Source organism: Pelmatolapia mariae, linkage group LG18, assembly GCF_036321145.2.
Source record: "Pelmatolapia mariae isolate MD_Pm_ZW linkage group LG18, Pm_UMD_F_2, whole genome shotgun sequence".
In the NCBI taxonomy this organism is placed as follows: Eukaryota; Metazoa; Chordata; class Actinopteri; order Cichliformes; family Cichlidae; genus Pelmatolapia; species Pelmatolapia mariae.
In genome coordinates, this window is record NC_086243.1 from 16,471,847 (window position 1) to 16,498,901 (window position 27,055).

At 41.0% G+C, this 27,055-nt stretch overlaps 3 protein-coding genes across 3 annotated transcripts; all 3 read right to left on the reverse strand.

Annotated features, from left to right (window-relative positions):
* Nucleotides 1-875: 875 nt before the first annotated feature.
* Nucleotides 876-8,856, reverse strand: aire (autoimmune regulator). The gene is made up of 13 exons (XM_063462797.1): nt 8,710-8,856; nt 8,260-8,434; nt 6,313-6,453; nt 5,674-5,739; nt 5,453-5,596; nt 5,196-5,311; nt 4,974-5,095; nt 4,818-4,887; nt 2,580-2,714; nt 2,332-2,453; nt 1,689-1,767; nt 1,478-1,576; nt 876-979 (listed from the first exon to the last, which is right to left on the reverse strand). The coding sequence occupies exons 1-13, from the start codon at nt 8,854-8,856 to the stop codon at nt 896-898; spliced, it is 1,500 nt and encodes a 499-aa protein (XP_063318867.1). The 3' UTR covers nt 876-895.
* Nucleotides 8,857-11,681: 2,825 nt separating this feature from the next.
* On the reverse strand, nt 11,682-18,066 carry rab6bb (RAB6B, member RAS oncogene family b). Its single transcript, XM_063462679.1, has 8 exons — nt 17,976-18,066; nt 15,865-15,923; nt 15,222-15,275; nt 14,699-14,804; nt 14,434-14,545; nt 14,185-14,278; nt 13,388-13,454; nt 11,682-12,727 (listed from the first exon to the last, which is right to left on the reverse strand). The coding sequence occupies exons 1-8, from the start codon at nt 18,043-18,045 to the stop codon at nt 12,663-12,665; spliced, it is 627 nt and encodes a 208-aa protein (XP_063318749.1). The 5' UTR covers nt 18,046-18,066; the 3' UTR covers nt 11,682-12,662.
* Nucleotides 18,067-22,734: 4,668 nt separating this feature from the next.
* On the reverse strand, nt 22,735-26,394 carry espnlb (espin like b). Its single transcript, XM_063462516.1, has 6 exons — nt 26,380-26,394; nt 25,793-25,928; nt 25,463-25,581; nt 24,448-24,627; nt 23,978-24,357; nt 22,735-23,848 (listed from the first exon to the last, which is right to left on the reverse strand). The coding sequence occupies exons 1-6, from the start codon at nt 26,392-26,394 to the stop codon at nt 22,735-22,737; spliced, it is 1,944 nt and encodes a 647-aa protein (XP_063318586.1).
* Nucleotides 26,395-27,055: the final 661 nt, after the last annotated feature.

Consider the following 27,055-nt stretch of genomic DNA (forward strand, 5'->3'; position numbering starts at 1 on the left):
GAGATTTTGGTCCATACTGACTTGATAGTATCACATAGTTGCTGCAGATTCGCGGGCTAAACATCCATGATGTCTCAAAGGGGCTCTATTGAATTGAGATCTGGTGCCTGTGGAAGCCATTTGAGTACACTGAGAGCATTGTCATGTTCAAGAAACCAGTTTGAGGTGATTTGAGCTTTGTGACATAATGTGTTATCTTCCTGGAAGCAGTCATCAGAAGATGGGTATGCTGCAACTAAGCCAACAGCAATACTCAGGTAGGCTGTGATGTTTAAACAAGGTTCAACTGTTCATAAGGGACTCAGTGTGTGCAAACAATGTCCCCCAAACCATTTCACCACCACCAGCAGCAGCCTGAACTGTTACATGGCAGGCATACAAGGCAGGAGGGATGCATGCTTTATTGTGGTTTACCCCAAATTGTGACTTCATCATCTAAATGTTGCAGAAGAATTCGAGACTCATAAGATGAGGCAATGTTATTCCAATCTTTTGTTCAATTTTGGTGAACCTGTGAATATTGTAGTCTCAGTTTTCTGTTCACAGCTGACAGAAGTGGCACCTGGTTTGGTCTGCTGCTGTAGACCATCTGCTTCAAGGTTCAGCGTGTTGTACATTCAGATCTTCTGTATACATGATTAGGGTTCAACTATACATTTCTATACATTTCATATTATGATTTATTCTCACATAACCTTTCATATTTTTTTGGGTGGAAAACATGACTCATGTATGAATCATAGTATGAAACATTCAATCAAAAGTCTCCAAATTGTTTTAACAAGCAGTGAGAAAGAAGCAAATAATCAGCACCCATATTTAGTGAGCTCATTTTAATCAGCTACACATTGATTTCATCATTGCTGATTTACAGTGTTGCATTCCTGGTTCTCTGTCACTGATAGCATCCCTGAGAGCCTGGAAGAGGACGAGACATGTTATGGAAAGCCCACTGTAAGATGCCATCAATGGAGCTCTGCTGCAGTGAAGAGAAGAAAACACAATAGGATTAACTGCTGCACACCTATTTGTCTATTTGTCATAAATTTAGTAACATATTAGGTAAATATAAATCCTTTAATCAATCAGTCTGCCATCTATAATGCAAACCTTCTTAGAGTTCACTGTAACTCGAAAATTTAGCTTCTGAATTGTAAATTATTTAAAACATCAGCAGGTAGGGGCTAAAAACAGAGGCACCCAAATCAAGACTGTGAGCCCAGTGAAGCCAAGAAGAACTCACACATCTGTACACATCTGTAAAACATCTGTACACATATTTCAGGCCAAAATCACAGCTAACAACATCAGGACAAGCTGCTCCAAATCGCCTAATGTTTTGTCCTCGGTGCTTTTTGTTTACCCCGACAGCTCACTGACTGTCTCTGTGATAAGGAAACAGTCATCTTGTGTCTGACGTGAACTGTTGCATCCTGCCTGCATCTGTGATATCGACATGTAACTGATCTCCACTCACGTCTCCCAGGATGGAGTCCAGTTCATCTTTATGGAGGATGGGCTCAGAGAGGGAGGCGCTTTGATCATGACTAAGTGTGTTTTGAACCAGCGGGGCAAGCTGAAGACAAACACAGACACACACACAGGAGAGATTACATAGAGTATTCGGTGGTATTAAGATAATAAAGGTTGTAAATTCTTTTTCAAGGTGTGTACATGTGGAGACACACCTGCCCGCCTCTGGATTCAGCCTCTTTCTCAGCAGAGCTGCCCCACAGTCTGGAGCAGGACAGGCAGATGGACCTCCCTCTTAGAAACACACAAATGCTTTGAGTGAACATTTCCGTGGTGTACAAGGTTTCTCTCAATCAATACGTCATTTCTGACACAGGAAGCCGTTCAAACCCTTCCAGCTGGGAAAATAAACTGTTTACATGAAACTTGGGGTCCTAATTAATTAAAAAAGGGAAGCTTTTTCTTCTTATCGTTTGGCTTTTTATGTATGTATAACATAAAAAGGAGCCACGAGAGCTTATCACATGGATTCGACTTTAATTTGTTGTATCTGTGTTATCGTTGTGTAAAATCATTGTGAACCTCGCTCACATTACTCACTACTCAGCTGCAAGGGCTCCATTTACAATCCATTAGCCACCATTATCCCAAGAGAGATTATTGAAAGCGCACACCCTTAATGCACACTGGTGGTCAATACCAACATACAGGAAGTTCTCAGAGAGCCCCGAATGTTTTTTTTCTTCTAATGTAGATGATGCTGAGATTAGGATTTCAGGAGCTCAGGGGAAACACTCTCTGTCGTCTCCTAAAAATCTTTTTTCTTCAGTCAGAAGAAGAAATTAGTGGTTTTCTTACTTGGAAAAGTGGCAGTTTACATGGAAATGCTTCAGACACTGAAAGCAGTGGGTCAAATCTCCTCCTCCGAGGTGGCAAACACCGCACACCTCCCTCACGCCGACCAGCTCTCCACCTGAGCACTGGAGACAAATTTATACATGCATCAAGTGTGACTATTTTTACATGTTGCAGAGGCAGAAAAATGATGAGGCTGATGGAAGCTGAACTGATTTTAAAAAAAATGGTTGAATGATGTAGAAGGTCACCTGGTTTCTGCCACCTGACGCACTCATCGTCGCCGTGACGCTTGTGAGGGAGGATGACAGCGATGAGTAGAATGAGACATCGGTGATGGAGTTACTGCAGTTTGTGTTTGTTTGCTGAGGCTGAGCTGAGAGTGCCTGAATGCAAATATTTAGACTATGATCAGTTCTAGAAAAAGCATCAGTGTTTACCAAAGCCCTTAAAACTTTTTTTTGTAAACAAGTCTTTAAGTTTTACTGTGACTTATTATCCTGAACTACGTAAATACAAATTACTAAAGTTGGAAATACCAGACAGGGTGTGAGAACCATGAGTTTTCTTTTACACATGAAACGTACTGAGAATATAAGTTGCTATGAGCAGAAAGATTCTCACATTTAAAAATGACCACACAGTACTAGTCAGTACTAGGGGTGACTCAGAGGCTTGGGCCGCTGCTCACTTCTTTATGTTTTTCTCCCAAGACTCCCAGACTTTCTAGGAATGTTTTAAAGTGGTCTTGAGCAATAGCTCTCCAGGCTTTCTGAAGGTCTTTTAAAGTTTTCTTCAGCTGCTTTTTGTTTACTCATTTTCAGTCCAGTCACATAATTTGTTCATTTCTTTTGCTGAATCTATGAAAAATGCTGAAGATAGCACATTTTTGTACCAACAAGATGATTCCCAAAGAGCTACTAGCCAAAAACCAGGCATATCTCAGCATGGTGTGCAGTGTGTCCTTAAAAAGAAATTGACAAGTGGAGGACAAAAGAAAAAACGTCAGGCCCCAAAAACTATCTGCAGCAGATGCAAACGGTCTCAGTGGAAGGGTGGCTGTCAAGAAGCAGTTCTTAAGGAAGGGAAAAAGAGAGTTATGCTAAATTATTTTTTTTAATGACAGAAAGCCAAAGACCTGGAGTGATCCAAATCTAAAACTTCTGGTTCACATCATGTACAGAGGTCAGGATAGAGGTACAACAATGTGTCTATAGCCATCTGTAAACAGTGTTGGGAAGGTTACTTTTAAAATGTATTCCACTACAGATTACAGAATACATGCCCCAAAATGTATTTTGTAACGTATTCTGTTACTTTACTTAATAAGAATAATGTCTTCTGAATTCATTGGATTACTTAATATATTATCATGCTATTTACAACTACATGAATGTACTATTCCTGTGTGATTTACTACTATTACTGAAGGTTACTCGCCATACCAATACCAACTAGAGTTTTAATCTTAATATAAAATGAGTAACAGTAGGATGGACATTAGGTAAGGCTGCACGTTTTGCAGCGATTTTGTATAGAAAACTATTCCGCGCATATATAAAACAGGTCCGCGGCTCCGAACTGTAAAGGCATAAAACTGTAAAGGGACCTCTGGCTAATACGTCGGGTTGCGTGTTGGGCTTGTTTGGGTTTCCACCGGCGTGGAATTACCAAAACTAGAGAGGGCATAGCCTAACATATGAAACAGGAAAAGACCACCGTGTAATCCATTTATTTCAACAAAGTAAATGTATTTTGAATACCACCCTTTAAAACGGTAACTGTAACAGAATACAGTTACTCATATTTTGTATTTTAAATACGTAACAGCGGTACATGTATTCCGTTACTCCCCAACACTGCCTGTAAAGCATGGTGGAAGCTCTGTCATGGTTTGGTGCTGCATTTCAGCTAGTGGTTTTGGGGATCTCGTCAAAAATGATGAAATCTTGAATGCAGAAAAGTAGCAACAGATTTTGATCCAATATGCAGTGCCATCTGGAAAGTGTCTGATTGAGAAAAAGATAATATTTCATCATAACAATGATCCCAAATGATCCCAAACACATTGCCAATGCAGTGAAAGCACACCTGGATAGAAAAAATCACACAATGGAACATTATCAGTCATGGATTAGCCAGACCAGAGCCCGGACCTCAGTATTGCTGAAGCACTGTGGGATCATCTTGACCTTCAAGAAGAACTTTTGGAGAACTATTCCTGAAGACTACTTAAAGAAAATACCACAAAAGCTGGCTAAGAGAGTTCAGAATGTGTTGAAGAATAAAGGTGGTCATACCAAATATTGACTGCATTACAGTATTTCTATGTATGTTTGCTCATGTTTTGATAAATTGCTGAAACCATTTCCCATTTTCCTATCAAAATATAAAGAAATGAGGGTCGATGAAGACTTTTCACAGTACTGTAGGTTATTCAGTGGATTCAGTATGTGCACATTTCCTGCTTCCTTCCTTCAGGAACTTACTTGTAAGGGTAGCTGTGCTTTCTCTTTTTTCACCCTGTGTCCACGGCACCACTCACACTGCCAAGAGCCACTGCAGATAATGTAAAGTTATAACCTCTTTCTCAAAGCAAGACTTAAAAAAACCCCATCTCGGAACACCAGCACATTATTCTTCACCTTGGTATGGACGAGAGTGGAGGGTCAAGGCAGGCCAGATGAAAAGCTCGAGGGCACCCGTCACAGCAGATCAGCTCCCCTCCATCCCTACACACTGTACACTCATCATCATTGTAATGAATCTAAACAAAAACAGATAAATGTAACATAGATAAGCAGACACCCACATTCATATAAAGCACAAGTAACTTTAGTTAAGAGTGAGTGGATTACAGCGTCTACCATGCTTGTGGCTGTCTCCCCCTGGTGGTGAAATGTGCTCTTAGCAGACTTGGACTTTGACGCGTTTGTCTCCTCTGACGGACCCCCACCAGCTTTAGTGGACTCTCTGGTGGCCCCTGTTAAATGACAGTGGGTTTTAAAGGGGAAAATCTTGCATAAAGGTTAAAGATTATTCAGGTCTGTGTTTTCACATTCATAGTTTGATGTTGCTTCAGTTTTCTGAAAATAGAAGTTCACATATTTATTATATGACTTACCTTCCAAACAATATGCCTGCATAACATGGACCTTTTCTTGGTTATCATGGCTGACTGGGGGATCCGTGGAGGGAGCCGAGAAGGAGGAGGATGAAGAGGGCAGGTGGACTCCTCTCTGGATTGTGGAAGACAGTACTTGCACACCTGAAGCAGAATTTGGGTTGGTTATGTATTTGTGGCATAAAAGTATTTAATATATTTATTTATTTTTTGATAATTACTGTTTTCAGATGGCAGCTTGGAGCCAGGAGCTTCACTCTTCACTCTGTAGAGCTTCACTTTACTTCCTTAAACAGAGTAGATAAGACTTTATAATGAAGACAGCACAGTCATGTGCGTTTTAGAATATTCAAGTTAATTCTTAGTGAAACCTATGTATCTTTTGATTGTCAAAATAAGCCTATTATGCTTTGCTTATTTTTTTGTCACATATACTTTAACAATAGTGGATACTCATTTTAAACATGCTCCAAACACTCTTCAGAGAGTTTTTGCTACTCTTGGGAGAAGGGATATCCTCTCAACAACTCTGGGGCTGAGCACAGATGTCCCACCCACCTGCAGTTCAAGGCTTCTGGGGACGGCCAATCAGAAGAAAGTGATTAAGGTCAATAAGGATTATTTGAGCTAATTAGAAAAGATTTGTGACTATAGTTAAGGGGAGCATGCAAAGAGTAAGGTGAGAAGGAGGCAGATGACCCCTAAAGGGAGCAGCTGATTAAATGAATAACGGAAAATGATTCTAATCCAAGAATAGAAAAATGGGATGGACGTAACAGGTCCTATTTTATCTTGTAAAAAAGTGGTCTGCAGTGTCTGATAGAGAACAGATACAAAGCAAGTGCAGTATGGGAGATGACCTCCTCCATCGGTTGTCTTGGCGTGATACTGTGACCGCTGGGAGCTCGATTCTCGATCCGCATGGCTCCTCTTCTTACTGTGAGGAGGTTTGTGACCTCCAGATGGTCTGTTTTCATGTTTGGAACCTGCAGTCTCCCTTCCTGTCAAACAAAATCAGCAACAATGTAAACCATTAGAGTCTAAATGTGACAGAAAATTGTCCTGAGAGACTGTTTTCAGCTCTGGTGCAACAGATGCAACTGAGGTTTTATTGCTTTTGTAAATTAATAAGAAAAAATAGAAAAAGGCTGAGGAATGTCAGTTTGTGCTGAATGTTATTTGACATTGGTACAGTAATGTATTCTTCTGAGGATCCTCAGACGCTTATCATGGGCAGGAACGTCATAGAATTTTGGTCTTTTCATGATTTCTTTGAACTGTTCTTTTAACTGTACATCATCTTTATTGACTCTAAACAAACAAATAAAAAATCTAAACAAGAATAGTGAGCACTAGAAACTATTTATTTATGTTTCTCTAATTCACACGGGTTCAAAAGTATACATACAGGCCAAAATACATGCATACACTCACTAAAGGCCTATTAACTGGTTGACTAGTAGTTCTCTTTGCCGTTTAAAAAGGATTTGTTTGACAGCACTCATTGTATTGGCAATATGACTGGAAAGTCCAAGGAACTCAGTGAAAATCTAATAAGGAGACTATTAGATTTACACAAGTTGTCTTTTGGAACCATTTTTAAACAACTGCAGATTCCAAGATAAATTCAGACAATTGTAAATAGGGACAAGTTATTCGGGTGTGACCACTTTACTAAGGTCTGGCAAAAGACAAGACAAAGATTGAGCTACTTGGCCATAGTGACAAGAGGTATGTTTGGAGGAGTAAAGATGAGGCTTTCAAACCTAAGAACAAGCGTGGTGGTAGCATCATGTTCTGGGGCTGTTTTGCTGCCAGCGGTAATGACAGATTTCAAGAGTGGATGGAATAATGAAGAGGAGGACTACGTCCAAATTCTTTGACTCCACCTCAAATTGGGAATTAGATGGTTGAAACTTGGACGTAATTTGATTTTCCAAACACACACACACACACACACACACACACACACACGTGTGTGTGTGTGTGTGTGTGTGTGTGTGTGTGTACGGGTTTCTACTATCCTGGTGGGGACCACAACCTGACATTTACTATACTGGTGGGGACTTTCTGCACCGTGGGGACCCAAGTCCAGGTCCCCACGGGGTAGAAAGCAATTTTCACACTCAAAATGTGGTTTTAGTGTCAGGGTTACAATTAGGTTATGGTTAGGTTTAGGGTAAGGGTCAGGGTTAGGCATTCATTTTTGATGGTTAGGGTTAGGGTAAGGGGCTAGGGAAAGCATTATGTCAATGGGATGTCCCCACGAGGATAGCAAACCCGCACACACAAAATGGTTTTAGCATAGATCAAACAAGCTAACATTAAGATACTGACCTTCCAAAATTCCCAACAAATTTGTGGGCTAAGCTTAAAAGCCGGGTCCATGCCAGGAAACCAGCCAATTTTAATAAAATCTTCCAAATTTGCCAAGAGCACCATTCAAACATCCCATCAGAATTATGCCAGATGGCTTCCAAAAGCATCTGGTCGAGGTGCATCTTGCTGAGGGGCACTTATTCAAATATTAATGGGGGTGTACGGATCCATATATTTGAGCCTGTGTGAATCTAACAAAAAGTAAAACTTGTGCACTCAATTCTTGTTATTTTGAAGTCACAATAGATGTATGATGTACAATCATTCCACCATGGAAGAACAATAGTTCATTCCTTAACAGGAATCATGAACTTATCATGTCAATCACCATGACAAAATTATTACGACATTCATGCCTATAACAAGTGTATAGATGTAGATTTATTTATGTGTGACAAATGTTTTGTCGTAAACTGTGTGTCACATACGGGAATCCAGGTTAGTGAGCAGGGTCTGCAGCCTGGGGTAGCTGTCCAGATTATAGTCTTTGGATAAGTTGTTCAAGAAGGCCTGGACAGTGGATCTGCTCTGCTCCAACACCCAGGACAGGAGGGAGTACATGGCCTTGTGGATGCCTTCTCTAGCCTCTTTCTCCAGAGTCTCCTATAGACACAACATTAAGTTTATGAGTTTGAAGACTGAAAATTCAGCACTGATATCCTTTAATGGAAGCAGCCAGATGCAACAAATATTCTTTCAATTATAAGCAATTATATTTAAAAATAATACTAATTTGTCAGGTTAACTCAGTATATTTGTAATGTTGGATAGTGCCGTACCCGATACTTGCTTAAAATAACATAAAAAAAAAAAATTTCAAATCAAAATTAACGTTTACACAATTAATACCGATATCTAATCTCTGTTCAGTTTCTTACCTTCAGCAGTTGCTCTGTGATGATGTTTTTATCCGCCAAACCATAGACCAGGGGGAAAGGGTCATCCACAGCCATAGCGATGTCAGTTCGCAGCTCCCTCAGCAGCGAGCGGAGGTTTGTGTCCCTAAACGCCTCGACTCTTGACATGATCTTCTTTTGTGTGCAAGTGAGAAATGACCTGACACAGTCTGAGATCATAAATGAAGAATTTCAGATGTGGGGGGTGTGTCCCTCACAGGGAAGGTGCACTGCTTCATGCTGACTGCATACATGCATAAGCCATATCTTAAAAACTCCTGTATTTTTTTTTCATCCTGTGTTTGTGCTTTTAATAACGCATCTATGACTCTATGGAAAAAAATGAAGCTACCAGCCTTCCATTTCTGAGACTTCCCTCCAGGGAGGCCAGCCCTGGACCTTTTGTCTCTTTTGAGTTCATTTGTCCACTAACAGCACTAACGGCCTTCATCTAGGGGAATACCTGTCCTCTTACATCAGGAGATCAGAGTGAAGTGACCTGATGTGCGACAGTTTTCTTCTTAAAAGGTTCTTTCCACCTCAACTTCCCCTCACCTGTCAGGTTTTCACACACTGACTCACCACAGGGAACTCCGCATTAGTGTGATAATTATGACTTCGCCATAGGCAGGAGAACATTAACACTGTAGACAGTTTAATGGCTGACAGACTGATTGCATGACTGGTAGCCTACTATGCTTTATGACTATTTTCCTCAGTTGTTATTCTGTTAGTTTGTTCCTCTAATTCTCATTATTCTACTAAAAAGGCCTAAACAAAGAGGAACCGGTCTCTCCTCCAAATACACAAGAGATTGATAAAATAAAAATCGTCTAAGGTTAAGGCTTGGGGCTTGCCATTTACTAGAGAGCATTTGCCTGCAGTTTCCACTAATTCAATTTCATGTCATGTAAATATCCATTAAGTCTAAATGCTAGACTATCCAATTACTTTAACTCATAAATAAGGTTAGGAAACAACTGGGTAGCTTGAGAAATATGCTCACTAAGTCCCTTAGTTCACTGCAAAGCCAAAGCCAGAAGATGGCCAACTAAGTTAAGCATTAAAAAAAAGCTACTGCTTTAGTAGCCAAAAAAATCATCTGTGGTTTGTGTGCCAAACCATATGAGATGGAAACGGTCATCCAAAAATGTGACAAGGTCAGTATAAAATCTCCCGCAGCAAAGAATTCAAGTTTTAGATTCTTTAAAAGTTCGTTTGTAAATGAGATACAGAGACCTGAGGCCTGTATTATGAAGCAGGATTTAATCTTATCTGGGTGACTTCAGGATTAACCCTGAGTTTACAGTACTGTGAAGGTGGATCATTTCTTACCAGGATATATGGTAATGGCTAAGGTGACTTATAGTAAACATGATATGCTACCTGTAGTTTCAGGTTAGAGATCAACTAGTACCTAATAACTGCTTGCTGCCCAATCAGTTCGCCAGAAGAACTTTCCGACCTGTGGGATAGTAGGACCTAACGTTTTTTTTTTTAATATCATCAAAAGTCTTTGTGCTTCCCCTGGTGACCATCAGTACTGCTATAGAGTCTTAGGCAACTTAGTTTATTGGGTTTTTTTTCCTGTTGGTTGCAAACAATTTGACAACAATATTATTGTTCCATAAGCAATATATGATCCTAAAACAGAGCACCTGACTTTATACGAAATTTGTGCATCGCTTAAGTCTAAGTTTGTATTTTATTTTTGTATTTATTCTTTACTTTCAGGCCTTTAAACACCATTGAGGGTTCAGCTGAAAGAATAAAACTAGAACTACCTTTTAAACATTAATTTAATGAAATACTTTTTATAATCCATCAGGTTCTCCCATCTCTTAGTGATAGAGCTGCTAATATTGATGAATCTGTTAACTTACACAATCTGCATTTTCACCGGCTTTCGTTCCTGGAAAAACTTTATTAATATTGCTGCTCTTTTCCAGTCTTACAGACTAAAGCACTTAAGCCGCATACTGTTAATATGATATTACTCTGGGGTGTTTTTTCCTCTCATACACACTGTTGTGTTGCTTTCAGACTTCATATTTTCTCATCTGTTTCATCTTCCTTTGAAAAACCATCTTCATGTAGCGGCTTATCCTGATTGCCAATGTTAGGCTAAGTGATTCCAGATAACGGAGAGACACCCTGAGTATGTTGAGCTAATGCGTAATACAGGCATCTGGAAGAGTCTGAGATTATACTGGTCCAGTCTCTTATTCTCAGAGACTACTGTTGTTCATTTTGATTTCATAGTTGTGAGGAAGTTATGAATGTTTTCATGTTTTAGGAATGGGCCATAACTGGTATCTTTCCCAACCAGTTAGACAATTAAGCTAAACTGTAGCTAAAATGTCAATTGAGGTTTTCTATGAGGTAAAGCAAATATAATTTCAATTTATGTCACCAGGCAATGTCACGAAATGGTACTCATAAAAAACATCAAACTGGTGAGGCTGCACTTCTTAGTGTTTTTTACTTGGTTGTTAATGTTAAGAGTTAGATAACAGCTAAAATGGCTAGCTACCAGTTAACAACTGATATCTGCATAAGCACACATGAAGTGCTCGTTACATTTTCATATTTAGTTATTAAAAACACAGAAAACATGGCATACAACATAACTAAACAATAAATATTGTAAGTAAATGCTGCATATCTAAGGTCAGATTGTGTTCATAGCTTTAGCTTAGATGCTATCAGTGTCTTAGCGTATCTTACCCGGTACTAACCCATTTGTTCCCAAGAAAAATATGTGCTGTGTAAATGAAGCTGCGTATTTTATTCAATTACTAATTATTAATCACTTTAAATATATTCTGTCGTTTTCTATTTAATGTAACTAGTGTAGTGGTTTAAGCCTGCTTGTGCAAACTCCCAACAACTTGCCATATCTCACATTTTCTCAGAAAAAACAGAAAGTAAATAAAATAGAAGAGTAGATAATTTTGCTACCAGGTAAATGTTGATGGTTAGGAGAGTGAAGCCCTTTAATCTGTAATTTATTAATCATTAAACATTATTACATTATTCATACTGGTGAACAAGGACCACTTCTACAGAGGGACGTTCACAACATACATATTACATTATTATATACAGTGCGGTGCATTACAGTGGATTGTTATATGTGTATTACCGGGATGGAGGGATGGGGAGACTGGAAAGACAGAAGGATAGCGGGAGGAGAGAAGGAAGAGGAGAGGACTTTTAGGAGGGTTAGGGAGTTGTGATAGTAAGTTGTCTCTTTATTACTTCTTTTTTAACCACAGTACAGTTTGTTCTATAAAAGTTAAACCCATAGAGAGATAGAGTGCCACATTTTCACAGCTACTGTTAGGTGATCCTACTGGAAGTTGTGGGAATATCAAATGAGATACGTCTTGTCATGAGATGCTATAGAGAGATGCTATAAAACATTCTAAGATAGTCAGCCTCCTTCCAGAGCACGGAGACCCTGTAGGGCAGGCCAAAGGTCAAAGATCAGATCAGCGTGCATGCGTGCTGCAGACATTCAGACATGTTCAGCTATTTAGAAAAATGGCCGACCCTCCTGCTATTTCTCCTTCTGTGTTTAGGCATCATTTTTGGTGCTTTCCCTTTTTATATATAAAAAATACAAAACATAACAGCGAAAAGAACTCCATTGGTTTCCTCATTTTTCTCCAAACTGTTTTTTTTCAGTGTGTGTGTGTTCATTTTCATTGCAACAATTGTTTTCTTCCCTTTTCTCCTCCAGTCACTTACATATTGACAAAGTATACAATATTTTACAACTGAACAAGACTGAAAGATAACATTTGATTTGTCCAATCAGATACAAGGCCCACATCCTATATCCAATTGGAGAAGTCAACTGGAAGCTAACCAGTATTAAGCAACACAACAAGCCTATGGTGTGAAGGGAGCTGTCCAAGTGCAGCTCTGCATTAACATGAGCACCCGCCCTCGGGCACAGCTGGTTCCGCTGGTTTGTCCAGCTTGATGTCAATCACTGGAAATTGGCACGTTAAGGAAAAGTCACATGGCGAAGTAAACTACTTGGCCTAGACATGCCACAAATGACAGTCAAAGATTCCCGTAAGCTAATGTGGACTCAGGCCCTGTATGCTACAATTGCTTGTTTCTATCTCCTTCCCCTCCATAGTTGTAGTTTTTTGTCTGATCCAATGTTATGCAGCTCCATCTGAGGCCCCAAAAACTTTGCCCCATGTTTTCCCCACAATCCTCAAGACCTGCAGACAAACCAAAATATGTTGAGCTTCATAGTAAAGTATAGACAAATCCATATGTTATACTACAATTTAAGGGCACTTCTTTAAAGTTAAATGTTTCTTGGTTTGTAAGTTTCCATATAATAATTCCCATTTATTGATAAGAATCCTTCACCTTCCTTACACAACCATCCTCCATCACACACCCTCCTCTGCCGTCATTTCCCTGTCAGCCACTATGTGGTGCTGTGCCTGTGCATCCACACCATCTTCCTGGCTCTGTGTATTCCTCCTCTATTAAGCATAAAAGGTTTAATGGCTGATTCCTCGGCAGTCTATCTGTAGGTGTGCCAGCAGCCACTAAGAGATTAAAAATAAGCTGCCTATTGCTGGGCTGTTTGGCTATCGGCATGGTGAGTCACGGCGGCTGTAAAGGATACTGCCTTCAGGATTTGCATCGTCCAGGCTTTCCATTCCAGGTAGGGCTGCTGCAACTCGACGAAACAGCTAGGAGGAGAACAAGAGGGAGGAGGTTAAAGAGCAGGAGGCAGCGGGCATGAAAAAAATGGTAAAACGTAAAAATGGGGGGGGGGGGGGGGGGGGGGGGGGGGGGAGTGCATTACAAGATGTGTGAAGAATTATTTTTAGGAAGATGGGAGCTTTTTTGTATCATGTTACCCCCTGACTAATACTAGGCTTGATGTTTACTTAATGTATATGCTGAAGGTGATGAAGGAAGTATTGAATAAAAGTAGCAATGCAACACAAAAATGTCCACTAGCGCTTGTTGAAGCTGGCCTGATTTGAACTTTTATACTCTTGAGGAAGATTTACTTTAAAATGTTGAATTTCTAAAATATAACTACAGCAGTAAGATCAATCTATTGAAGTAAAAAGTTTGATATTTTCCAAAATTGTACTGGATGTTAAGTGGTATAGCTAGTAACATTAAATGTTAGTGCCTTCGATGTGTGCTTCAGTGCAGTAGTTGAGTAAATGTACTAGATAGATATCAGTAAACTAGCTTTTGTTTTTTCTTTTCATTCATCTTTAGCCAGCAAGAACTAAATACGGAATGCACATTTTACCAACATTGTACATATTTAAACATTTGATTTATCCACACTGGGTCTGTGTGGTGGCGTGATCACCTTGGAGGGATTTGGGGATTGGCAGAGACTCTGAAATCAAGTGATGGCAAAAATGCTGTGAAATCTGGTAAAACTGCAGGGATCACCTGTTTGACATTGCAGCCTGTCTTGGCACTGGTCTCGATGAACATGACGTTCAGTTCTTTGGCTCTCTGCTCTCCTTCCTCGATCGTGATTTGCCTGCAGGAAAATCAAGCCAGACTCAGCATCTCGGGCTAATTTATTCGGCATAGACGTGTTGCTTCAAACAGCTTTTTTGCTCATTAAACGAACAAAACCTCCATGTCGAAGACTGTAGCTAAGTGTTAGAGATGATTACGAGCCACCATCTTTACCTTTTCTCTTCCAGGTCTGTCTTGTTGCCTACTAGCATGATGATGACATCACTTCCTCTCTCTGTCCTGACATCGTCAATCCATTTGCAGGTCTGCTGGAATGAATTTACATCTGTGGAGCCCAGAGTTTCCTATTACATACAGCTTTTTTGTCTCAAAAACCCAACAGAAAATTATATATTTTTACTCAAGTGTTTGTCTGTTTAACACAGAAATACACAAGTGTATCACGTATATCATACACAGGCTACAGCTTTCCGCTTACTTGTAATGTCATAGACAACCACAGCCACCGTCGAGTCTCGTATGTAGCTCGGAATGAGGCTCCTGAAACGCTCTTGTCCAGCTGTGTCCCACAGCTGCAGCCTTACCTGCATGTGTACACACACACAGACACACACAAACGCCTTCAGCATAAACTGCCACACCACACACAGCCTATAAGTACACTTCCAGGAGGATAAGCCAGTATCAGCTCCTGTGCAGGCTGGCAGAGCACAATAATATCCTGACAAAGAAAAAGTATTAATACTGGCTAAAGCAGATGATCCATGGGTAAGGCTCTGAGTTATTAGGGCCAGAAAAGTCAGCTCACCAAAGCTGTTACTACCAGAAATAACCATAACATAATCACATTAGTGTGTGACGGAAGGGAATAATTAAGCAAATCTAATCAAGGATTAGTCAAAGCAGAGGAGAAATTGGGCTGTTTCCTACTTAAAACCTCAAGTCATCTGCGCATGTATTTAGAAATGAGAATTTTAAAAATGAAGATCAAGGTTTCCTACTGTCCGGTCCTCCAGGTACATTGTCTTCGATAGGAAGTCAATTCCAATGGTCGCCTGTGGAAAGGAAAGAACAAAAGAGGGGGAGAAAATCATCAGCAAAAACCCAGACATTAAAATTTAAATGTTTCTCTGCACCATCTGTTGTCTCTAGCAGAGTAATTTTTGTTCAAATACATAAAGCTGTTAAGAAAGGGGGGGAAAAAGGGAGCCAACAAGCACAGAAATTGAATCAGACTGAAACACTAATTTAATTTGTGCTGCCCTCAGGGCCCAATCCTTCAGACTTGTTATGTACCAAACTTCTGAGAAAGGCGAAGGAGGGAATGATATATTTTCTCTTCTTAAAGAAACTAATAGTGCTGCAATGCTGTTCCTGATCATGTTTGAATAAATGGCCTGATTCAGATCAGGACATAATTCATGAAAATCTAATATACTGAGTGTTTTTGACCAAAAAGCACTCACTACAATAACGGTCCCATATTAACCTTCAACCTTCAAAAGAAAAATTGAATTTCTTTTACAATTATAAGCAATACCACCAATACCTCTTTCATATAGATGCTAATCAGCAACGCCATCAATCAATGCTGCTTAATAATTTAAAATTGTTTTTAGGTTCTGGATCTGTTCCAGATCTCACCTGATATGTGTTGTCGAAGCTGTCATACATGAATCTAGTGATGAGAGACGTTTTCCCCACTAAAACAGAGCACACACAGGTTGGTTTCAGGGTCCGGACACATCGATATATGATCTCAATCAACATAATGAAAATATGCTTCATTGATGTGACAACACCACAGTTATATATGAATATTTAACCAGTGCCAGCTATCAAGCCAGTAAAAATGAAAAGAAACGAAGGAGGGGGGAGAAAAAATCCATGACTCACTGGAACAAAATCTGCCCGGTAATTCACCAAAAATATGCCTGAGTTAATATGTGATTATGAATCAATGAATAGCTCAAAATAAGGGCAGCAAAATGGATTTCAGTTCAAAGTAAGCAAGAAAAATCTGTTATCTTAGATTTCCTGTTATCAAATGTGTAAATGTTCCTCTTCACAGAAACATGTACGCCTCTAAACAATGCAAATAATTAAAGTGAAATTCAAATGTTATTCCACTTCAAGGGTTCAGATAAGAACCAAAATCCCAAAGTAATGTTGCGACGTTGTTTTTTGTGAAATGTCTGTATGTTTTGTGCTAATCGTTTATGTGTTTTCCCATTTAGTCATGATTTATGTGTGTATTTTCTTCGCCTTCTCTTTCTCCTTTGCATTTTCCTTTCTTTTTTGTGTATTTCTGTCACTACTCAGTGCTATAGTTTTACCATACAACCAAAGGTGAACAATTTAAATACAATAAGTAGTCTTCCCCCTCCCATCCTGTCTTTTATCCTTGAAAATAATGTGAGAGGTGACTGCAACGAAAACACAAACTGTGTCCAGAAATGTGACCACGGTAACAAAAAGACCGGCTGTTAATGCTCACTGGACTGATGCCGAAGGAGACTTGATCTCCGAGGATCAAGGTGAGCCTAGTGATCTCCATTTTTATTTACATCCCTCCCAGCAGCACCATTTTACATCAGATCCGCACATGAGTGAGGACAGGACTTTTTTTTTTTTCTTTCCAGAAGGGCCTCATGCACAGTACGCAGACAGCAGTACTCCTGGAGCCAGCGATGGGCAGTGGCCACACCAGGCCTCCTTTCAGCACCGTGGACAGCAACATTGCAGTACAGGCCACGCAAACACACCGTGAGGCTTTTTTCAGTCGACACACAGCTCTGTCTTAGACATGCAGCACACACACACGCACACACACACTAAAGCATCACAATGTAAGACACAAACAGGCCAAGCTGCTGTAATATTAGGCCTAATTATGTGTTTTTCTAGTCTTTGCTGGTGCTTTTGATGGGATAAGGGCTCATCTGCTGCCACTCTGGATGTCTGATGTCTGAACACGTATTCGGGCAGCTTTACAGCGCTAAACCATTATCGATCCGCTCCTCCTGAATTTGTGCCATCACATCAACGCACATACACAGCCGATCACACCCTGAATACACGGATTATTGAATTAAATAACCCTGGTATAATATCGTGGCGCTGTCAAGCTCTCGTTTTTTTTTCTTTTATTTGATTATTTATGGGACCGAATCGGAGACCGCGAGGTTTAGAGATGTTACAGACATCGCCAGCCTAGGGTGTGTCCCGAACTGACACATGGGGGACCGCTTATTATCTTCTTCTTTAAAAAGAAAAAAATAATAGCCATCGAGTGGTGGGGAAATGTTAAACGCTGTCATATAACACAATAAAGGGTCGTTTGTGTCAGAAATAAGCGATGTATGGGGAAATATAGCGTTATCTGGAAAAGGCTGGGCATATTTGTTGGTCACTGCAGCACATCAAAACACCACAATTCCCAGCGCCTGCTTCCAATGATGGCACTTTGCGGCAAGTAAAAAAAAACAACAACAAAAAAGCCCTCTAGGTGATATACAAGAATTTGCGTTTATATCCGAGCCATTTCTCTTTCTTTTTCTTAAAAGGTTAATCAAAATTTCCACAGCTACAAATTATGCCAGGGGCAACATGGGCGTCTAATATAGCAAAGCCACTAGAAACATCTTCTGGATTCACTTTAAACTTCCCAAAATGATCACGGATTGCATACATGGCCCTCGATATATGCGCATATTTGATAAGGATGACCCAAACCCGCCCGAGCTCTGACTCACCGCTCTGCTCTCCCAAAAACACGAGTTTAAATTTCCTCAGGGGGTTCCCCAGGTCTCCTCCAGCGGACATGGTGGCAGATAAACAGCTCGACTTGGATTATTTTTATATGTTTTTATCGCTCGTTGTCTCGTCCGCTATGCCTGCGCAGGGGGATCCTCCTCTCCTCACAGAATGACGGGAATGCAGCTCAGCATCCTCCTGTCAAATTAGGGAGCTTGTGCGCCTGCGCGACCTCACCTATCTCAGTCCCTCACCTTTCTATTGGGCCTGAAGCTGTACTATGTTTTGGTTTTTTGTTTTTTCTTGGACATAAACTAATTAAAAACGCCCATGATTTTTAGTTTAAGGTAAATAAGAGAAACCCCTAAGAGACGATTTTAAAAAATACATTTATTTAATAAATATTGTAATTTTTATTTATTCACCTGCCATATAAAACAGTTAAACGTAACTTTAAGGTATATTCAGTATCATTTCCTAAAATGGGATGTTGGCATGAATGAAAATGCCCAGCAACACTACTAATGACTAGTTCTGAGTTCTAAGAAGTTAATGATCAGTTATCCTGTTTGAAACATCATAACCAATTTTATTAATTTTTGAAACAAAAACATGAGAAATTCGTGTGTTACGACTTCTCCTGTGAGAAGATTGTAGTCTGTTGTCATTTATGACACTAAACTTTACACATTTTGTGCATTTGCTCCATGCTCCTCTATTATAAAAAATTAAATGCAATTCATTTACTCACAAGTAAGTATTTATATATCATAGTACAGTTTCTCATGTTCTCCTTCTTTCCTCTTGTCCCTTCAGGGGTCGTCAACACAGATCATCCACCACCCATTTAACCCTATCTTTAGCATCCTCTTCTGTCTCAACAAAACTCTGTGTGTCCTTCTTTACTACATCCATGGATCTTCTCTGAGGTGTTCCTCTTTTCCTCCTGCCTGGCAGCTCCATATTTAACACCCTTAGTCCAGTATAGCCACTGTTCCTCATTTTGCACATGTCCAAACCACTCAACCTGAGCTGTCCCTCTGATGTACTCATTTCTGATCTTGTCCATCCTGCTCACTTCCAGTGAGAATCTCAACATCTTCAGCTCTGCCACCTCCAACTTTGCCTCTTGTCTTTTTGTCGGTGTCGCTGTCAAAAAGAAAGGAAACCTTGCCTTTCATACTTGCTGCTATCCAAATCCACAAATCACCCCTGACCCTTGTCTTCACCCACTCTAACCTGCCTGCACTCTCTTCTTCACCTCTCTTGTACACTGTCTGTTGCTTTAGACGGCTGACCCCAGGTATTTATTAATGTCATCTACTTTCACTACCTCTACTCCTTGCATGTTCAGCTTTCCACTCATTCACACACATGTATTCTGTCTTGCTTCTGCTGACATTCCTCTTCTCTCCAGTGTATACCTCCAACTCTCCAGATTTTCCTCTTCCTCCTTCTTATGCTCTTTGCAGAGCACAGTATGGTCCATGAAGACTCCTGCCCTAAATAGTATGAAGATATTGTTACTTTAGTATTTGAGGGGTTTTCCATCATTGTACCTTTGATATATTAGATCCAAATTAATAAAAATCACTTCAGATTAAAAGCCGAATAGCTAATGTAAAATGTGTTAGGGGCACTCTGTCTATAGCATCACGTTTGCACATAGAGTCGTGGTAAAAAGAAAGTCCAGCGTCTGTCATTTGTAAGGTTTTACCTATCGTGACATGACTAAAAATTTATCTGGTGATAAAACGAGGTAAATACAAACTGAGATGAACAACAACACTGGGCATACTGCAGGGTGTTATTGTTTATTTAATTTAAAAAAGTCAAATTGTAGAAACAGTATGTGAAAAACTGAGTCAAGCCTATGATTCAGTAAGAAGCTGAACCACCTTTAGCAGCAACAAGGTGAAGTGCTTTCTTCTGTATGACATTGTTGTGGGGGGATTTTGGTCCACTTGTCTTGCATTTCATTGCATTTTACATCTATTCATTTATTCACAGCTCTTTTAAGGTCCCACCACACAACTTTTGGGTCTGTTCCCACAAACCCCGCTAGTTCTAGAGACTTATTCATCATGAAAGAAAACAAGGCAACAGCGTTCGATCGATTACTTGTGCAAGGGAGGCCTCTCATCTGTGTCCAGCAAGACAATGAAACCCCATGATGGCCTCCTCTCGCTGCCTTTTATTGAGAGACAGTTCACACAAAACACAGCAAAGCAACGCCCCCCGCATTGTATGTATATGTGTGAACTTCTATATGTAAGTAGGAATGTGTGTGTGTGTGTGTGTGTGTGTGTGTGTGTGTGTGTGTGTGTGTGTGTGTGTGTGTGTGTGTGTGTGTGTGTGTGTGTGTGTGTGTGTGTGTGTTGCTGATCAAAGGGTCATAAACTCAGGAAGCTTAGATCAAAAGAAGTAGATCCTCCAGATAGGATGTATCTGCAATAAAACCTTACAGCCCCCTACCCAGAACCCCGAGAATCTGGGGGGAAGGACAGTGGAATCCCTTTCATCAAAGTTGGCAAGCATAAAAATGACAAACATTTAACAATCCACTCTAACAACAACCTTTCAATCAGGTTGAGGCTTGGACTTTGATTTAGCCATTGCAACATCTTGATTCTTTTCTTTTTCAGCCATTCTGTTGCAGATTTGCTGCTATGCTTGGGATCATTGTCTGTTACGTGACTCCAGTTTTAGCCAAGCTTTAGCTCTCAGGCATACAGAGGATTCACAGTCAGCTCAATCCCTGCAAGATGCCCGTGACTTGTGGCTATGAGACAAGTCAGGTCAAGTGGCTTTTTATTGTCATTTCAACCATGTAAAGTGGTACAGCACAGAGTGAAACGAGACAATGCTCCTCCGAGACCATGGTGCTACATATGACATATAACAGACAATCAGCACAGGACTACATGTAAGTGCAATGAGCAAAAATTGCAAAAAAAAACCCAAGACAGTCCAACACTAGACATAACAGGACAATACAGACACAAGACAGTGCAGTGGAAATGTGCAAAATACTGAGTATTGTGCAAAAGTAACTTGGTGTCTGAAGGTGTGTGTGTGTGTGTGTGTGTGTGCGTGTGTGTGTGTGTGTGTGTGTGTGTGTGTGTGTGTGTGTGTGTGTGTGTGTGTGTGTGCGTGTGCGTGTGTGTGTGGGTGTGTGTGTGTGCGTGTGTGCCCAAGAGAGAGATTCTGCAGATAAGTGCTTGTAGTGACATGTATGAAGGTGTGCGTGTATGTGTGTCATTCCAGTCACTGAGTGTTCAGAAGTCTGATGGCTTGGGGGAAGAAACTGTTCCGCAGTCTGGCAGTGAGGGCCCGGTACCTCTTGCGAGAAGGCAGCACGGTGAAGAGTGTGTGTGAGGGGTGTGTGGAGGTTGGTGTTGAGGGACCAGGAGAGGTTCTCCGCCAGGTGGACACCAAGGAGTTTGGTGCTCTTGACGACCTCCACAGAGGATCCATCGATGTTAAGTGGACAGTGATCTCTGCGTGCTTTCCTGAAGTCAACAATCATCTCTTTTGTTTTGTCCACACTCAGAGACAGGTTGTTGACTCTACACTAGTCCGTTAGCTGTTGCACCTCCTCTCTGTATGCTGACTCGTCGTTCAACCCAGATGTTTGTGCTGCTATCCTGTGTTTGGTTTTTGCCGAACGTGGTGCTGTGCATTATGGTGAAACATCTTCACTCATCGGTCCTAAGATTATTGTTAAAGATACAACTCTGCAAACCTAAGCCATGCAGCCATGTTCTTTTTAAGGAGAGGCTTTCTCTTGACAACCCTTTCTGCAGTTTGACCTTGGGCTGTATTTTCTCGAACATCCACTCCTGGGAAGATTGGCTGTTTGGAAAAGGCCTTAAACTAACACTTCCCAGATTGATGGGCAGCAACAGTTGCTATTCTACGGTTACTGCTTATTTCTTTCCTCTTTGGCATTGTAATAACAAACACCTCAAAGCTCAATGTTCCAAAGCAGCAGACTGCCAAAACTTCTGCTTTTATAGAGGCGCTCACACTGGCTGATTATCAGTTAATTAAGTGTATTTGATTAGTAGCACGTGACTGCTACTTAACCTCTTAATTCCATTGAAGATGGTGATAGTGTACTACATTTCTCCTGCATCTTGGCTTAATGTTTACAGTGTAATGTGTCATGTTTTGTATTTCTCTATTAAGTCGCAATACATAAAATCATAGAACTGACAGGAGATGCACTTCTATTCTAACATAACTGCGGTTTGAGAGGCACATGCATCTTTTGCAAATACATATTTTATCAGATCCTCCCTGCCTTTCAAACTCAGCACTTTCTGGTTTCTAACACAGGGTAGCCGACTTTTACACAGTGTGTGTTGTTAATAAGAGATGCTGTCACTTTACACAGCCGAGAACATATTGTTTTCATGTGCTGGGACACATTTAACATGATCATCAAACTCCTTTCGATATGTATTTTTACTCCTTTTAAATAGGGTCCAAACAAATTGCAATGACCCCTCAAATTATGTAAACTGCAAACAGTATCTAAACTGTATGAAATGTTTGCTGTAACTTTGTCAGTGTAACAAAATGGAAAATCACTTTTTTTTTTACATTATTTTCTAGCTACACAATAACTACATCTATTTATCAGTCACACCTTTTAATACTGCTACAACGCATTCCGTATCAAATTTTATTAGTTCAACAAAACAAACACACCAACATCAATCTGTGCAAAAGCATCACGTTTAACAAGCAGACTTAATGTTCAAAGTCAAACAGCTCTGCCTCCTTCTCTTTCCAGAAAGCAAAACTGCGGTCGATATATTTACAAATGTCTTCGTTGTGGAAGCAGGAGAAGTCTGTATCACTGCAGCGCTCATCCAGAGTAGCACTTTGAACTATAACTTTGGGTACCAATTTGGAATCTGGCAGCAATGATGATGATGATGGTGGTGGACAGTGGCATGGATTTGAATCACCAAAGAAGTGAAATTTGATGTCCTCGAAGCCGTCGCTCCACTGTCGCCTCCCAGCCTGGATCTCCTGGAGGACAGCCTTATGGAAGTCCCGCACCTTCTCCCAAGGAAAACTGCCAACATGGTCAAAGACCTCGAAGCAAAGGAGGTGTCTCATCTTCCTCTCCTCAGCTGACAAATCTTGCTCTAAGATGTGAAAGTAACCCAGCATAAAGAGATCGAGGGTCAAGGTGTCGTGGCTCACTGCAACACCATCCACACCTGGAAGGAATTGTTCTGGGGAGTAGGTTACACAAAGTGGAGGATTTTGTGAAACGCTAAAGGAAGGTAAAGGTTGCACTTCTCTAAGTTCTAGTTTATTTCTCCAGGAGTTCAGCATTTTATCCACAGCACCTCGTTGTTGGCAGAACTGAAACATTGAGGGGATTTTCTGTTGGGGCTGTGCTTCTGTCACTCTTCCTGGCGCTGCAGCCTGTCCCTGCCTCTGCCTTGCTGCTCTTACTGTAATAGCATATGCAGATTTCTTCCAGTGGCTCAGGAATAGCACCACGATTCGCTCTTTTCTTAAGCTGGTCGTTTCCATTACAGGTGCAGCTGTTTTAGGAGTGTCAGGTTGGCCGGCCTCACATTTGAAGCTTGTATTGACATCGCTGTTCTTTCCGCTTGAAGCTCCATCTACAGCCTGGTTTGTCAACCCCCCTCCTGCTTTTATAACCCCAGCAAAGGGATAAATGCCACCAATCTGACCCTCAAAGGTTGATCTGAGGTTTCTAACTGAGACTCCAGACTGCTGGATCTCCCTTTCCACCTTTTCCCTTTGTGCTCTTCTGTAGCTGTTGCTCTCCAAACGATGGCTAAAAGCAGATGCCATCCCTATGTGAGGTATCCTACATACACTGGAGGCCTCTACATGGGCTTCCTCTGAGTTGAGACCTGGTTGCACTAATCCCTGTCCCAGTTCAATTCCTGGGCTACCTTTTATCTTCTGTAAACCCTTCATCCCTTCCACCATGCCCTCCACTAACCCCATCTCACCATCTTTTTCTGTGATTTGAGTCAGATTAGCCACCAGGAGAGACATATTCTTGATAATCTCTGAGACACGGCTGCACCAGATTGGCAAAGTCAGCTGCATTTTCCCCTCAGAGTCCATCTGCTGCAGAACCTCTCTGTTGAGGGAAATGTTGACAATAGGATCAGGTAAAATTGCCCTCAGCTCCTCAGTCAGCCTGGTCAGCTCCAGCTCATACGCCTGGCAGCGTTTCTGATGTGAAACAGACTCAATCTGCTGCTGCAGGTACACCAGGTCATCCTCTGTTAGGAGCTCACCGAAGGGTCCCAAGACTGCGTTGTGGGCTTGGGAGTACTTCCAGCCATCCACTGGCATGTAGCCATTAGCTATGTCCTGTTACAGGGAACAATATGGATTTCAGGCGAGGCGCTCAATGCTTTGGGAATTTTCCATACACAGTGCAGTATAAAAGCTGAACAGTACCTGTCTCCTCTGTTCCTCATCATCCTGCAGCCTGAGCTGCAGCTGCCGCACCATCACCTGTCGTTTCCACTCGGCAATAGGACGGCCTGTTTCGTCATGTGTCGGCACGAGGGAGTCAATGTCAGCCAGTATCACGTCGGCAATCGGTAACTCCTCCGGCACCTCCCCACTGTCAAGCTTCTGTCACCGCGCAATAATGTGAGACAGAGGGAAAGTACTGAGCTCCGGCTCTGAAGATAAAATCACTGAAATTAAATCCTCATAAACATTTTTCCTAATAAAGACAGTTTATTCTTTCACGATGATGTCAGACTCATCAGACTGCTGCGTTAGCTCACTGGGTTGCACAGATAACTAATTTCTTGAAAGGCTATTGTAGAGGCAGGTATTTCAATTCACCGTTGTCCATTTTCTGCGTATCTTCCCCCTCAGTTCTCAGCTTTTCTGTTATAATAAAGTCTAAAAACAATAATTGACAAAAGGTGTTTACTGAGGTCCAACACAGTTCGAAATAATATCATTCCCCTATAGACTCAGTCTGCGTTAGGGTTAGGTTAGACGATAGTCTGATTTTCTGACGCCAGAGTCGCCCCCTGTTGGTCATTTGGAAGAATTCAATTTAAGGCACTTCACTTTTGAGGTTACATTTTGTTAACGTCACACAGTGTTATATAGAGGACATTGCTGTCATTTCCATGGGAAGAAGATCATGATCTGTGAATAATATCCCAACATCCATTGGGATAGGCTCCAGCCCCCAACAACCCTAAATAGGAAGCAGAAGGCAGAAGAGAATGGATGGATGGATGATTAAAAAAAAAAAGGATGAATGTGTCCATTTCAGGTTTCCATCAGCAGCACCAGGGAATCCACTTTTCAGTACTTTGGCATGCAGACTGGTATCGAACCATCAACCATCCAATTAGCAGATGGCCTGCTCTACCTCCTGAGCTACAGCCACGCTGATATGTAACACAGTACAGTAGACTACATAACAATGCACCAGCCAGCTCACCGCTTGTCCAGTGAAGACCGCAGTGAAGCCGGCATGCCTCAGAGACTTAACAGACTTCATCTGAGAGAACGGTGTGAGGTCCCTCTCTGGAGGCCTCAGATGATTGAACGATGTCACCACTGTAAACAAGTAAACAAACTTTATATATACATACATATAGATCTGTATGTGAAATCCTGTGTTACCTGCAGATATCTAGTGTGATCATGAGTATAAGAAAAGAATGGGAACAAGGCTGTCAATTACACATGAAATGGCTGCATTTTCATATTCTTATATTGCTTTAACAAATACATAAATAAATGCAAATATGCTGAATGTGTTAATCACCTGATGAGGCCACCTGCACATGCTGGATGGAGCCTGTGGTGTGGTGTTTTGAAGTGACAGCAGGGGTCAGAGAGGAAGAGGTCACAGGAAAAGGGGCCGGGTGGCGAGGCAGGGGGAGCACCTCCTTCACTGGCTGCTGGGGACATGCACACAGCGGGGATGAGCAATGCTTTAAGGGACAGTTCAACACATGTAGCAAAAGGCTTTTACAATAAATCTGTTTTGGTTTTTATTTAAATAAACAAACTCTATAAAAAGGGAGAACGCGGTGACTTTCCAGTGTTCAGTCATTTCATCAGATCATTAAGAATTTCTGCAAGACAGACGTTAAAACATGTACGTTTTACATTTCCTCACGGCGCCTTGAGGCAAAGGTTGTTGTGATTTGGCAATATATAAAATGAACTGAAATGAATAGGTATTTCAATTTGCCATAGGAGTGAAACACAAATGCTTCTTTTCAGTTATGTCTACAACACTGTGCAGCAATTAGTGACTTTATTAGCCAGTGACTGCTCTTAAAAACACTGCACGTTTGTTCTGAGGTAAAAACTTTCATTTTAGGCTCTACACGGACGATTGGTCACCTTGCTGTTCTCCATGTTGATTGTGCTCATTCACTCCATGCAGAATCTCCTCTTTCTGAAAATGACAAGGGTAGATACAGAAAAGGCAAAACCAGCAAAAGAGGATCCCCACCAGTGCAGAAATGTGACACAGACCACACAACAGCAAATAGCTCCCAAGTAATCTGCTAAAACACCAAGACCTTCTAAAGGCACAAACACACACACACACAGGCACACAGACACATGCACACACATTCACAGTTAATGTAAAGATGCAGGCATCACTCGTAGAACTTGGAAGAATAGGCGGTGAAACTAGAAACTGATCAGCGAATGTAGCGTAGCCCACACAGAGTGCAGGAGAAAGCATGTTAGAGTTGGGAGAGACATGATATCCTGCTTCATGCCATCCAATACGCTAAATACTACACAGATAATTACAATGTTTGTACCCTTTTGACAGCAGCGAGTGACTTTTACAGCCTAGTAGCTAAGGGTTTTATAAAATACTTGTGAAAAATGTAGACAGCCTGTTGTTATTGGTATTTCTATCCTTTAAAAGCTGTTTGTATATGCACCAAATTTAGTGCCTTTTCTAATAACTATATATCAATTCCTTTAATACTGACATTGTATTGCAACTCTCACCAGTTTATAAGTGATTGCTGTATATCTTTCACCCCACTTATAAAAA